The sequence below is a fragment of the Parasteatoda tepidariorum genome, chromosome 10, assembly GCF_982258835.1.
Source record: "Parasteatoda tepidariorum strain Cologne lab strain chromosome 10, Ptep-v5.0, whole genome shotgun sequence".
NCBI classification, from domain to species: Eukaryota; Metazoa; Arthropoda; class Arachnida; order Araneae; family Theridiidae; genus Parasteatoda; species Parasteatoda tepidariorum.
The window spans coordinates 34,515,985-34,532,465 of NC_141764.1; the positions used below are offsets into that span (position 1 = coordinate 34,515,985).

At 29.5% G+C, this 16,481-nt stretch overlaps 1 protein-coding gene across 1 annotated transcript; it reads left to right on the top strand.

Moving 5' to 3' along the window:
- Positions 1-8,875: 8,875 nt before the first annotated feature.
- Positions 8,876-11,634, top strand: LOC107450448 (uncharacterized). Its single transcript, XM_087153677.1, has 2 exons — positions 8,876-8,937; positions 11,275-11,634. The coding sequence occupies exon 2, from the start codon at positions 11,275-11,277 to the stop codon at positions 11,581-11,583; it is 309 nt and encodes a 102-aa protein (XP_087009803.1). The 5' UTR covers positions 8,876-8,937; the 3' UTR covers positions 11,584-11,634.
- Positions 11,635-16,481: the final 4,847 nt, after the last annotated feature.

Consider the following 16,481-nt stretch of genomic DNA (forward strand, 5'->3'; position numbering starts at 1 on the left):
ATACCAAATCGGCGAGTGTTTGCTGCTGCTTTTAATGTTGCTTTTGCATCAGCAGAAACTAAAGTTCGCTGTTAAAAATATCTATATGCTATGTAATAAAAATGCTTATATTTTAATTTTCAAGTATCAGTAAACTGTATTGAATATTTTTTACAATGTATAATTTCTATCCATTTCTGCTCTGTTTTGCCTAGTTTACAATATTTTCTATATTACTCATATGTTTAATTTTCAATCTCATTTTATTTTAAGAATTAACATATGCAGGCCCCCTAAATTAATGATTCCTACTATATGTCATAAAAATAGCTTCACTGATTATTATGTGGATCATATCGTACTGTAATTATAAATTTTAGTGTAACTGTGTATTAAGTGTGTTGGTTTTTGGCTGCTATTTTACAGCAAGTAGTGTAAAAGAGCATTCTTGGCATAGCGTCAAGGGGGCACGTGGTGCACATGCCCCCTTAATAACATTTCATAACTTCGGAATTTTTTTAAAATATATTAAATTTTTAAAGAACCAAATAAACTAAATATAATTATAATAAAATTATTATTATTATAATAATAATAAATTAATTATTATTATTATTATAATTAGAAATTAATTATTATTATTATTATAATTATAAATTAATTATTATTATTATAATTATAAACTAATTATTATTATTATAATTATAAACTAATTATTATTATTATAATTATTAATTAATTATTATTATAATTATTAATTATTGTTATTATTATAATTATTAATTAATTATTATTATTATTACAATTATAAACTAATTATTATTATTATTATTATTATAATTATAAACTAATTATTATTATTATTATTATTATTATTATTATTATTATTATTATTATTATTATTATTATTATTATTATTATTATTATTATTATTACAATTATAAACTAATTATTATTATTATTATTATTATTATTATTATTATTATTATTATTATTATAATTATAAATTAATTATTATTATTATTATAAATTAATTATTATTATTATTACAATTATAAACTAATTATTATTATTATTATTATTATTATAATTATAAACTAATTATTATTATTATTATTATTATTATTACAATTATAAACTAATTATTATTATTATTATTATAATTATAAACTAATTATTATTATTATTATTATTATTATTATTATTATTATTATTATTATTATTATTATTATTATTATTATTATTATTATTATTATTATAAATTAATTATTACTATAAAAAATAAATTAATTATTATTATTATAAATTAATTATAACTATAATAATTATTATTATAATTACAAATTAATTAATTATAATTACAAATTAATTTATCTAGGTATTTCACTACTCCAGGAACTATCATCGGATTTTGATGCTGTGGGGAAAAGTAGTTGCCACCTTTTTTGGTGCCGAGATACACGAAAATTTTTAAAATCTAAAAGATGATTCAATGCAATTGGTATAACATTGAATCCAAATTTTTGGACAAGCAAACCAATAAAATATCTTGAGAATGTACGTTGGAGATTGCTTCTGAATCTTAAATTAAGGGAAGATTTATGACAAAATTCTGTTGTACATGCTAAATTACTTAATGAAATCTGTTTCTTTGCTTGAAAAAGGGATTATATTCATACAAAAGTTCATTATTTTACGTTTTTCTTATGAAAACTGAAAAAATCAGCGATTTAAAATTAGTAGTTATTATCAGCGAAATTTAACTGTTATTATAAGTTTGTAATAAATAGTTGTAATATTAACTTAAGTAAACAATTCTAAACTTCAGCTTTTTTATAGGAATGGGGTTAATTTTGCATACTAATATTTATTCTACGAATTAATTTAAAAGTAATTAAAAAATATGGGTATAAACCGAAATGTGAAAATTTCAAAAAGATCTATTTACATATATATAGAATAATTAATAGATTGTAGATATAATGATTAATAGATTGTAGATATAATAATTAATAGATTGTAGATATTATAAATAATAGATTGTAGATATAATAATTAATAAATTGTGGATATAATAATCATTAGATTGTAGATATAATAATTAATAGATTGTAGATATAATAATTAATAGATTGTAGATACAATAATTAATAGATTGTAGATAGAATAATTATATCAACAATCGACATAATAGAGTCGATTATGTTAGTTTGGTCTCCATGTCTTCTCTTTGAGTCTAAGATACTATTTTTGAAAATGCGCTTATGTTTTTTGAACTGTAAATTTAAGTTATATTCATAAACCAGCATAAATCTGTTGCATCATTCAAAGTGAAAAGAGAACTTTAGAATGAAGTAGAAATCTTTTACTATTCATCTAACACATATTTTTGAAATTGCTTCCAGAAACTGCAAAAAGATAAAACAGCTTCGATCATTTATGTTTCAATAAAGCAAATGTGCTGGTGAAAATGTGTTTAAGAAAGTTATCTTACTGCATGTTATTGAAAATGCTACAAGATACTACGGATAAAACATTTTGTTTCTTCTACTTCATTATCTTTTTTAACTTAAGAGTAGATTTTTCACATCGATAGTCTAATCCTGTTATAGGTCTTGGTTATTTCTTTCTACTTAATGCTCTGTAAAATTACGTGTAGCAGGTATTTTAGAAAAAAATATTCATATCTAGCTAAACTAAAATTTTTTGTTGAACACGCTTGAGATAATACATAGGAAATGTATTTTCGATACACAAAAAAGCTTTTTATTTATAACCGTTAAAGCAGTCGGTAAGCATATACCAATAATGCTAAAACTGATCTTTTTTGATGTGCCTTTTCTCAACATATAAAGATAATATTGCCTCAGTTTTTTTCACGGATTACTTGCACATGCATGTTTACACTGTGATAACTGTTAATACATATCTTTGTCAGAAATTTGTTTAAAAAAATTATGAACTGAGAGCTTTTTATTTGTTAAAAAGTTTAATCATTTTTGAACAAAAATCTTTCATAACTCAAATGATCTCTCATCATGCTAAAACATCATCACAGTATACAACTACTATAATCTCAAATATCCCTAAAAAAATATATCATAAGTAGTTTCTTAAAAAGGTACATCAAAAAAGGTGAGTTTTGACATTGATATATGTTCTACAGACTCCCATGAAGTACAAATAAGCCCTTAAAGTACAATAAGATTCCCCTTAAAGTAAAAAGTACTGTGGTTATAATTACGGTAAAATTGGCAATAAAATATTGTTTTGTAATATTCGATAAAATTTGGTAAATGTGGTAAAATTTAGTATTTTTATCATCATAACTTAGAGAATGGCATTAAAAGCATTTATTCAGTTAAATATTTACTTTTTAGTTGTATGTTTTACTAAATGTATGGCAATCGGAACAATAACTTTAAAAAACTAAAATTTTTGGTTTTAATTCCGTACACTTTGGTTGTAATAACTAGAATTATGGTTTCTTTTTACCGGAAATGTCATCACCATATAGTACGGTAATTATATTTGAATTTTTAACTGATAAGATTTTATATAGTTAATTTAAATAGTAAATAAAAGATTACATGCAACACTTACACCGAAGAGCCATTACATTATGACCACCCTCCATCTAAAACAGTTGGCTCGCCCAGGTATTCATGGTTTCTCGCCCAGGAACAATGTTTTCATGGGGCACATTAGGACCCATAATCCTCATAGAACAATCCCTGACGTCTGTAAACAACTTGAACATAGTTGCTGATCAGGTTCACCCATTCATGACAACAGTTTTTCCTGCGGGGGATGGTGTTTACCAACAGGATAATGCACCGTGTCATAAGAGTCGAATCGTCATGGATTGGTTTGAGGAATATTCCAGTGACTTTCAAGTCATGTCTTTGCCCCAAATTCACCTGACCTTAACCCAATAGAGCATTTGTGGTGCTACTTGGAAAACCAAATTCGTGCTGCCACGCTACCCCCTCGCAATGTGAGGGAATTGCAGGACCAGTTGGTGGGCGCTTGGTACCAGATACCTCAGACTACCTATCAGCACCTTGAGGAATCAATGCCACGGAGGGTGCTAGCAGTTTTGAGGGCTAAAGGTGGTCCTATATGTTATTAGCAGGGTGGTCATAATGTAATGGCTTTTCGGTGTATTTCACTATAGTGTAGCATTCAAGAATCTTGTTCCAAAGTCAGCTAAAAATTAAAAAAAAAGATGTTAAACTGTTCTTGAATTTTAATGTGTATTTTCGAATGACTGCTCAATTGTAACAAGCAATACACTCAGTACAATCACAAAACATAGTTACTGGGAAATGTCAGTTTTGAAATTACTTTAATACGGTATTCTTTAATTTGTGTTAGAGTAAAAACTTTAAAATATCTACTGCAATTGATCGTAATTTTATTGTGACATATAATTTTTCTGCACTAATAATATGAATTTATTAAAAAGAATTTTGCAATTAAACATTCAGTTTTACTTTCAGATGACATTATTTTGCTTATTCTTACAATGACGCTTAAATGTTAAGTGGTTCAAAAATCATTAGCAAACAGAGGCAATTTTTTTTCCAAACTTACTTTAGTCACTTATTTTAATGGCCTACATAGCAAAAAATAATTTTTAAAGATAATTATTTTAATTTCCTTTTTTTATCATGATTAAAATATTGCCTTGATCTAGATACTATAGCGAATCTTATGTAAAGATATTCTTGCAAATGATATTTCTTTTCTAATGTTAAATACTTATGTTTGCATAAAAATTTCAGTTCATTTTCTCTTCTCTGATACTAAGATGCAAGCTATCAATTTAGATTAGATTTTTGTTGGTAACGACCAATGAAATAACACTTGCTATTATAGTATTATATATGCATATAATACTTAATTTAATATAAATTATATGACGCTTTAGTCAAAATGAATTATTTAATTTTAGGTCGTATTTTTATGCATATTTCCATTTAAGCTTGTTTGAAATAAATGTAAATTGGTAAATTATTAAATGTAATGTTTTTTTTATTTTTTATTTTTTATATTTTTTTACATGTCCGTCGTTGAACAGCTGACCCAACTTTTGGGTTTACGACTACTAATGTTCAATTCCGTAGCCTTGTAGTTTTGAACCCAATACAGAAGACAAGAAAACTCCTGGATCAGTACCCCCAGAGGTATTGATTTGATATGTGTCACATATACACTTAATGTGATGTGACAATTTTATTTCTAATTTTACTTAAGCCTTTAATTTTTCTTTAAACGCTATTCCTTTTTTTTAAATTTAGCAATCTTTTATTACTTTCTTGTTGACCTTTCTCATGGTCATTGCGGTCATTGCACTTCCTGTGGAGAAAGTCAGCCAACCCCTCTATTCACGCCTTTCTTTTTCTTCTTTTAATTTTAGGGGGGCTAACTAACCAATCTCTTTCCTTAAAATTTCAAACTCTCCGCCTCTTTAAATTTAATTAGTCGTAATTTTTCTGGTCCTATACCAGTTAAGGAATTTTTAAGTCACTTTTTTAAATACATTCTTTTTTTCTCGAGCCTTCGGGCAGGTTACCCTTTTTTCTCCGAGATGCGGACTTCGGTCCGTATCGAGGGATTTCTTTTTGCATTTTCCTAACCTTTATTTTAAATTAAATCCATAGCTGTAATAAATTTCTGTAAAATTTAAAATCAACATTTTATACCTTTAATTTTCTTTAACATTAAAAGCCCTCTCAAATTTAAGTTTTCTTCTCATATTTATTTTAATGGTTAAATTACTCGTTCCTTTATATTTAACTTTTTGCATGACGCCTTTGGTTTCTTTAAATTCTCTTGTCACCCATTTCCTTTTAAAAGATATTTTTTTTTGTGCCACAAAATATGTTGAAATCATATTGTTTGTTTGTTACGAAATGATCAAAATAAGTAGTTTTACAAAAATAAATGTTTAGTTGAACAGAAAGTTCTGTGTGATTGTGTTTTTTAGCTTTACCTTTATAGCTATTAGTTATCACCCTTTTTCCCTCTGTATGTGGTGAGTACCTTTTTTTATTGTTATGGGCATGCATAAATGTGAATTTATTAGTTTTTCTTATTGGAAACATCAGCTTACTGTATTAAATCATATATATTGTTTGGATATAGCATGACTTTATCGTTTTTTATCTTTAATCTTAAATTTATTTTTAGTTTCGTCCCTTTTCCAAATTTGGTGATACCAAATTTTCCAATTTGTTCAAACCTCACACTTTCTGACCCTTTGAACCTATTGGGTTATTGTTATCCCACAAATGCATTGTACAATCACTTTCCTTAACGATCACATCCCCCTTAATTTTATAATTACCCTTTCATATGTTTCGGCCTTTAATATATTCATCATGACATTTCAATCATTTAATTGTTTTTTTATCATGACTATATCCAAATACAAGTACTTTACCAATGATTCCTACCCATCCATTTTAATAATAATATATAAATAATGTTACTTTATATGCACCAAAAATTATTTTAATTAAACTTTTACATTATGGGAACATGGAGGACTTTGCGACTCAACGGATTTAACGCGCATCAGTCACCATATACTAAACAGGGAGTCTTCGGCCGGCGGGGATCGAACCCGCGAACTCTTGGACAAGGGCTCAGTGCCTTACCGACCAGGCTACCCCGGCCTTAAACTTATTGTTCGAAAAAAGCAATTAAATAATTTATTTCCATTCCCTAAAAGCTTTAATTTTTTAAAACAACCTTTTATATGGATTAGAGATTCTACCTTTTGCACGCTATTGCTCACCAACCCATAGAGCTGCCAACTAATTTCTTTTTAAATAGTTCACTCGCTGTTACTTCATCAGAGCCTCCGCCTCTGAAGACTCTCGTTTGTCTTGTAAAAACACTTTATTTTTCAAATTATTTAACAATTTGAATAAATTAATGAAAATATAATCGAATAATGTATAAATAATGAAAATATAGATGTTAGTATGATATAAATTTCATTTTTTTATAAATAACATATTTTCCAAAAAAATATAATTTAAAATAATTACATTTAAAAAAATATTTAAAATCTGAATTTATTCTCTTATAAACCTGAAACAATTATTTAAACTTTGAATTTATTCTCTTATAAACCTGAAACAATTATTTAAACTGTGAATTTATTCTTTTATAAACCTGAAACAATTATTTAAACTATGAATTTATTCTTTTATAAACCTGAAACAATTATTTAAACTATGAATTAATTCTTTTATAAACCTGTTAGTTCAGATACCATATTTTATTTTATTTTATAACCGGCGTTAAAGAGTCGACCCGATTCTGAGTTTGCGACAATCAATATTCAACTCCGTAGCCTTGTAGTTTTGAACTCAACCCAGAAGTCAAGAAAACTCCTGGATCAAGCCTTGAGACAAACTTACCTTCGTGGATTACTTTTTTCACTGAAACTAACTGTCATTTGCGTTACATGTAGACGAAAACCGCGAAAACCACTTATGATTAGCCCGATGGCAAGGGGATTCTAACCCATGATCCATCTACCACTGAGAATATTTTGCGTCAGCAGTGTGGTCGGTGCGATCCACCAGCTACCACGTCTGAAGTTGCTTGCATCTCCCCGAAACTACTCACTCCGGGCCGGGATACCCTGGTCGGTAGGGCACTGGGCCCGTGTCCGAGAGTTCGTGGGTTCGAACCCCGCCGGCTGAAGACTGTAAATGGTGACAGGTGCACGTTAAATCTGTCGAGTCTCAAAGCCCTCCATGTTCCCGTAACAAATCAATACCTCTGGGGGTACTGGATTGGAGATCGATCGTTCTCTGATTCAGGTCAAAATTACGATATGTGGATGAATGGATAGATGTATGAATGGGCTCGCCCTATAAAACGGGATGTGACGTGTGTGTGACTGAGGACGAATTCTTGACCATAGGATGGCGCCACTGAAAAAACAAGAAACGCACACTTTGCCTTAAATTTGCTCGGTTCCACCAAGCAGGCTAGTCCATGCGGCAGTTGGGATTAGAAACAACAACAACACTACTCACTCACATCATTTTAATCACTCTTACTACTTTGGTCTAGTTTAGAATCACACATTTCACACTTTTTAAACTTCACATAAATTACATTAGAGGCTACGTTTTCCAGCTTATTTCTTATAACTGCTTGCTCTTTTCTTTTCAGATCCATTCATGATTTGGGATGAATTGCAGATAAAGTGCAAAAAAATTCATGATATTGATGTGGGTTGATATGTACTCATAAATGAACTTAACATTTAAACATAACAATTTAATTGGTCTAAAATTAATCAGAAATCCTGTGATGATCCACTCACAGACGTAAGTGATCATGGCTGCAAAATAATTATAATTTTCCTGTTAATAGTTTTTTTGTTAAATTGAATTAAGTGGGGCAAAATAAATGAATAACTTTGACTTAAAATAACGCAAAAATTAATGATTGTATCAATAATATTTTAATATTAGAATGCCTTTTAATCATTTTTCTCGAAATATACAGATATATTATTTAGGTCATGACTGCGTGAGTCACGCTCTGCGAAAATTTTCTGAAACAGTGATGGTGACTACAGTATCTTTTTTATTTTAATATGGAGAGAAATAAAAAACAAAATCTCGGAAATCTAGGGAAAAAAACTGTTTATGCAAGCAAAATTATTAATTTTTTTTCGATAACTCGCTACAGTCTTGTTACAGAGCCTTACGTGGCAAAAATAACAGCTCTGTTATCGAAATATCTAGCAAAAAATTCATATGATCATTGCTTGCTTAGAGTTAATTTTTCTGTTTGAAATCCAATTAAATGTAATCTATGAATATCATTACACTTACCGTGATATAAAATGAAATATTCTACTACTTTTGTTTCATTGTTTCATTTTCTTGGAATTTTGATACACAACTACCGGCCGAAAAGGTAAATATTATTTCAACGTATTTTTCTCATATTAAACTCTAACTTAAGTTTAAAAAAATAAATCCAGCAATATTATTAACATACTTTTAAATAATAATATTAAATATTATCAAATAATATTGTTTGCTAAAATATAAGCATCCTATCAATAATATCAACATACTATTTTTTAGTCAAGAATCTTACGAAACAAATTTTTATTATAAAAAAAAATATATATTTTATGGTAATTTTTTTAAGCAAAGTAAAATCTTTTTAAGCTACACTTGTATTTTGAGAAATCCAAAACTAATAACGACCGAATAATTGAGAAATCAGTTTAAGAAACAGAAATTTATGGTTTGCTGTGTTCTGTTGAAGAAGCAAGACATTTTATTGTCAATAAAATTTAAAATTAGTGCCTAAGGTTGTCAACAGATGCTGCTACTGATTGTTAAACTCATTGCTCATTTCAACAAAAATATTTGCTCCGTTGTCTGCTCCGTTGTACTTACACTGCACTACATTATTACAATAGTAGTTACTTCTATTAGCTGTTTCTTGATTTCACAATTAATTTAAAACTTGGTAAGATCATATAGCTGGCTCGTAAGCCGAAAAGTGCCCAATCCCATGATCCATGTTACCTCAAGTAACTAAGTAAATCGTAATAACAATTGTTTTAACAATCTTATTTTTCTCCAAATCCCTTTTTTTTAAAATCATTTCATATTTTATGTTATTTGAAATAAATTGCTATGTTAAATTTAACAACTTGAAATCGAATGAAAAATATTATTATATTTTATATTATTATATTTTGTATTACTATATATTCACAAATATGCAAACGCGAATTTTTTGTATATATTTTTAATTTTAGCAGAACTAAATTAATTTGGAATTAAGTGTTTTTTGATGAAAAAAATATATTTGAAGGGATTAAAAAATATTTATTTCTCTGAAATTACATATACTGTTGAACATTTAAAAGTAACGCTAAAATCTAAACCAATCAGAATCACGATTGGGTTTCAACATCACCCAGCCTGGCGATCAACCGCGATCACAACTTGGCGAGAATCAAGGGGCACCCTCAAATATAGTCTACCCGGAATATATTATTAAATTGCATAAGAACAGTAGTTTGTAAAGAGAAGCCGATTGCAGATTTGAAATCAGCAACGCGCAAATATTTAACATCCGTTCAAAAACCTCATGCAGCAGAAAAAAAATTGTTCCCCAAAGTTTTCATTAGTTTCAGATTCATATTTATCTACTTCAACGTCCGTCTTGTTTTTTTCAGTCGAAAACAGTTTGATTTATTTTTAAAATTTTAGATTCTTGAATTAAACAAAACTCTTTTTCTAGAACTTGAATCCGATTTAAATAATTTTACGCTAGGTGATAAATGTTATTAGAATGATTTTTTACTGAAATAATTCTTATTTATAATGAAAAAAATAATTGAATAATATTTCTTTAAGTCAATTTCTTTTCCTTTAGATTCTTATATAACTCCAATTTACTATCAGCTTTTTTTGTTGCGTATATCGAAACAGTTCGTTCGCTAACTTTTTAGATTTCCAATTCAGTTTATATTGAAAAATGTGATGCAAAATTATGTGCCAAATTTAATTTATAATAGGTGCCCAAAAATAATCCACAACTAGAAAAATAAGTTAAAGGAAAGTAGATAGACATAGAAAGACGTTTTGCTTAGGAAATTATTAATACGTCTTTTCTTCAAATTTAAATTTTTGTCAAAGTTCTTTAAAAATACATGGCTTTCATGAGATGAGCAGTTTAATTCAAACTGATCTTCTTGAGTGTTAAGTTTATTATTTACTCTTGTTGAAATAAATAGATTTTCTCATTATAAACTAATATTTTGAAAAGAAAAAGTTTCGTGGCGTGGTATAAACTGACTGAATTTAAGCTATCAAGGAAAAAGTTCTCGAGATATAGTGAAATATGCAAAAAGTTATACTAACATTAAGGGGTCCAAATATTGGACCGTTCTTCTGATCAAACAATTGGGACAATATTTCCCTGATTCCTGCAACCACACCCTATATTTAAGGGGTCAGAAATATGAATCTGTTGATAAAAGGGCATGTTTATTCAGAGAAAGAACGTTTTCGTGTTTCATTTCATAACTTAAATTATAGTCTTTACTAAATAATTGCCATAAAGATTGAATGTTAAAATGGGAAGATCCGATCACTAGACAAAAGTTATTCAGGGTGGTCCGTTTATTTTTTTTTTTGCGCACTGTACACATGCATATGCGTGTATAAAAATTTTATTTATTGTCTTCGTCTTGTAATATAATAATCATATTACATTTTCATACAGATGCATGTATTACAAATTTTGATGCCTCTGTTTGTGTTATGCTTTCTGGTGATTATTGTTCAGTGCAAAGAATATGAAAGATTCAAGAGAAGCCCTCAAGACAGTGGACCAGATTCAGAATCATCTATGACAACCGATGGATCAGATTCAGAATCATCTATGACAACCAGTGAGCAACCCACTGACAGTCCAATCCAATTTTTGGTTGCGATTGTAGAACAAGCAGTAAAATTTTATTTCAGAGCAAATTTCGCAGTACCATTAGAAGTGATAAAACTGTTAGAAATGGCATACGAAATGTATATATAGTTTTTATTTAATGTTGGTGTTGTCAAAAATGCAAATAAATGCGTTGTTCTATTTTCTTTTTGCTTGTTTTTACACTGAGAAAAAACGTATGTTCCAAATTACTAGAATATCATGAAATTTACCCTGTTTTGCTGTCTTTGGGAAGACCAAAAACCCTTGACTAAACTATCTACACACTATATGACACACTCTTGACTAAACTATTGGGAAAAATATTTTCCAGATCATGGTTACTCACCATAGTTTGCAGCTCAAAAATACGGGACCATCAAGAAAAAAAGGGTCATTAAACTGTTATTAACTGTCATTAAACTGTTTATTTATTGAACTTTATTAAACTGTTTATTTCATGTGTCAGACTTCCTAGCTTAAACTAATTAGTAAATGCCAATTAATTAGCATATTTAAGGTAAAGACCTCGAACCATTAAGATTGGATCCAACATCGAAATTCGATCAGTAGGTTAAAAGTTATTCAGGATGTTTATTTCTTTTATTTTGCACACTGTACATTATATTTGGTGTAATAAGCTGTTCTTCTGCTAGTAATTTTTACATTCAATGCAACTATGTCCAAGGATTTACGCTGTGATTCATTGCAGCTATGTCCAGTGATTTCGTTTGCGATATTTTGATTCTATCACAATCAGTGTTTATCTATTACTTGTTTGGTTATCACAAATTATATTTTTGTTAAATCAAAATGTTGTCAAGTTACGAATATTATGAAAGGTTTTTATCTTATACTTCATAAAAAGCTGACCAGCCGAAGCAAGATTCCTTAAGAAGTCTGGTAGCAAAATTTCTAAAATAACATTCAAAAACTCACCTCTTTACCTTTCTAAATATTGAAAAGAAATATTTCTGTTAGAAAATGTTTGCGAAAGAATTCTATTCTTAGAATATTAAATTGAATAGGTAAAACAATGAATTTTCTAAAATCTGTGTAGAAATCTTACTGCCAGAGTTTTTTTAATTTCAGGAGGACGCCAGTCATCTCATTTAAAAAGATATTGGAAGTATACTTTCCCCCTAAATTATTAAATGTCGTGGGTGAGCTATTTCTAAGATCTTTCATTATATTGTGGACATTTGCAGGTAACTTGAAAAGAGGAAAGAAAAAAAAATCAATGAAGGACCTGCTTTTCATAAATATGGGTAAATGTTAGAGTAGTGTTCAGGAACTAGAAACGTGTGTTCATTTGATTATCGAGTTTATTCCAGTTATAACAAAGGATTATTTATAAATTAGCTCATTAACGAGCATAGAACTTTAAGGTTGTAGCCAATTCAGTTAGTAAAGATTTGAAAGCCACATCCAAGTTCTCATAAAAATAAATCGTCTTAAATCAAATTATTTTAACCAATTAATTATATTAATTGGTTAAAAATTATATTATTGCATTAAATTATATTATTACTAGAAAAAATGGCACTATTAATCACTAATTAAGTAGTCTAAGGATGATAATTTGCAAAAATTGTGCTTATTATAATTAGCTCATTTATTAACATCGCATCATCCAAATGCACGAATCGAATGTTCTACTCCATAGCCTTGTAATTTTGAACCCAATTCAGAAGACAAGGAAACTCCTGAATCAGTACTCTCAGAGGTATGATTTGTCATGGGAACATAGAGGATTTTGCGACCCGACAGATTTAACGCTCATCAGTCATCATTTACTACACGAGAAGTTTTCGGTCAGCAAGGATCGAAGCCACGTCCTTATGGACATGGGTCTAGTGCCCTGCCAACCAGGCTATCCCGTCCCTGAGGTAAATAACACATTGTTACTATAAGTGTGCAGCCTATAACTAGACAGACACAGCTATTCGTGACAGTCATCCCCACACTTTGATAAATAATTATTGAGAATGAAGCCTGTTAATGAAGCTATGAGGTGTTTTAAATGATCACCTCTGATTATTTCGATACTTTATCAAGCTGTGATATTATCGATTTCGGCACCCTTACTAGTGATGTCAGATAATCGATAGTATTTTTTCTTCCTTTTCTTGGATACCAGTTGGTGACCCTTTTAATGTAGATCCACTTTTCACTATATTTTTTTATAAGAATTGGGAAAAATATACATTAAAAGCGGTCAGTAAGAACACCATGCATACACATTATCTCATAAAAGATATTCCAATCAGTTAATTAACGCACAGTCAGTGATTGGGAGCATTGGAGTGTTCAGTGTTCCATAACTTCATATGAAAGCATGATGTTAACTATTGTTACATTTTAGACGCAGATGGTTAAGGATTGGAGAAAAAAGAAACTGAAAAGTTTTCCTTTTATAACATTTTCGCTTATTCTGTTTATTCTTATCCAGATGTTTATTAACTTTATATTTTAGTGTTGTATGAAGTCCGGTGTAATTTAAGATATCTTACTTTGTTGAGGAAGTTTCTATTTCAGAAAAAATTCTACTTTAAACACAGCCTAAGTTAATTTATGTTTGATGTGCATTGTAAGAGCACTATACAGATTGTTTCTATATACCTCACACTCACATGTCTTCATTTTTCGGACAACAACTAAACTTAAAACTGACTCAGTATAGTAGAAAATTGTCAAAACATTTTTCCAAAATTTGAACTAAAAGAGTTAAGACATATTTCTTAGCTTAAAAATGATTTAAAACGAAGGCTGTCAGATAGCCAGGCGAACGTAAATCGTTTGATTTTAGCCAACAGATATTTCATACAAAAAACTGTCATTTTCCTGCGTGACCTCTATAGTGACGATCATAAACTCATTATGTATTTGATTAATGTATATATTTGTTCGTAAAAATATTTAAATTTTTTAAGTGAATACTTTTTGCAGATAAAGACTAAAAGAAAAGTAGACCTCAAAAATTTTAAAATTGATTATAGTTATTGTAGTTATATTACGCAAATTAAAAATCAAAAGAAACTGATCATTTTAAATTTCCTCTTGACAAATAACTTTGAACTTGACCCTTCCATTAAATATTGAATGATATTGTCTTAAGTAAGTTTAAGCAGAGCTTCTTTAATTATATATATACATAAAAAAACCTCGAATAATTCAACTATTCACCTTTTATGGATAACACAATGTCAAATGATTATGGCATCTGGCATTGAAAAAAAGTATATAAATATTTTTTTAACTTACCTTAAAAAGGACTAGAGGGTTCGAATTTTTTTTTTACTATTGTGAACAAGCAACTTTTATGAACAAACTCTTATGGTTATCCTGGTGAGTCAAATTTTAAGTTAAAGGTTGTGCTTCTCTATGGTTTCTTATTAACAATTCTTAAAAAAAAAGACCACCAGGAAATTTACACAAAAAGAAATCTGCGAAAATGAGACAAAATATCCTGAAGATGAGCAATGTCACGGGAGAGAAAATTATAAGCTCAGAAAGGAGTCCGACAACACTTTTCCTGAAGCAATAAAGATAAAATGGAATGACATTTGAAACTAAGAATTTTCTCGTCGGACAGTAAAGGGATTCACATACACCGAAGAGCCATTACATTATGACCACCCTCCATCTATAACAATGGGCTCGCCCATGTTTTCATGGCTTCTCGCCCAGGAACAATGTTTTCATGGGGCACATTAGGACCCATAACCCTCACAGAACAATCCCTAACGCCTGTAAGCTACTTGAACATAGGTGCAGACCAGGTTCACCCATTCATGGGGCAACAGTTTTTCCTGAGGGGGATGGTGTTTACCAACAGGATAATGCACCATGTCATAAGGGTAAAATCGAATGGATTGGTTCGAGCAACATTCCAGTGACTTTCAAGTCATGTCTTTGCCCCCAAATTTACCTGACCTTAATCCAATAGAGCATTTGTGGTCCAACTTGGGAAACCAAATTCGTACTACCACGCTACCCCCTCGCAATGTGAGGGAATTGTAGGATCAGTTGGTGAGCGCTTGGTACCAGATACCTCAGACTACCTATCAGCACCTTGTGGAATCAATGCAACGGCGGGTGCTAGCAGTTTTGAGGGCTAAAGGTGGTCCTACATGTTATTAGCAGGGTGGTCATAATGTAATGGCTCTTCGGTATATATCACCTCGGAGGGAGATTAGTAAAGGATGATTTGATATCAGTGAAGTATAAGGAATTGGTTTGAAAACTAGGCTACAAAAAACCAATTTTTTAAACCAAGAGCAGAACATTTTGTTATAACAAAAACAAAAATGTTCTAATAGAAAGAATTTTTTTCAAGCAGATGGGGTGGTTGTCAATTTCTAGGCACTTACCTAGCTTCTAGGCAGATGAACCTGCTAGAAACCTAGATGCTGCCTAGAAACCTAGTTAGTTTCTAGGTAGATGAACCTGCTGTGACCTTCGACCTCCTTGCTCTTCCCATTGTGGACAGCTGGAACAAAAAAAGACTGTTTTCCTTGAGAATGGTAAAGAATGTGAGAACAGTAGACGATAAAATAAAATTTAATTACAAATCAGAATTCAGAAAAAAGTAACGATTCCTTTACAATTCTCGTTACAAATACTTGTACTTTTTTCGAAAGAAGTTATGAAAAAACAAGCAAAAGTGCTAAATTTAAAAAGTAACGAAGTACAAGTAAGAGTATGTATTTTTTACTTTTACTTTCATTTCAAGTAACGAAAGTAAAAGTATTGCCCTGGATGTCACTAGGCGTGCCCTACTAAACCCTAAGTACTGTGTAAACTTTCCAGATGAAATCAACTGTTTTTATATTGGTTGATCTGCAGTCAGCTGAAATATAACTACAGAGTTTAAATTTGACTTGCTGATAGGACCATTTTGAATTCCCAATTTTTCAAAAGTTATTGCGATTTTTCCTTTAAATAACAATTATTTGCCTATTTTTTTTCTTTTCAAAAACTCTCGTTTAACTTGATGCCAAAAATAA

Coding starts and splice junctions, on each gene's coding strand:
- LOC107450448 (XM_087153677.1), top strand. CDS start 11,275: ATGCATGTATTACAAATTTTGATGCCTCTGTTTGTGTTATGCTTTCTG.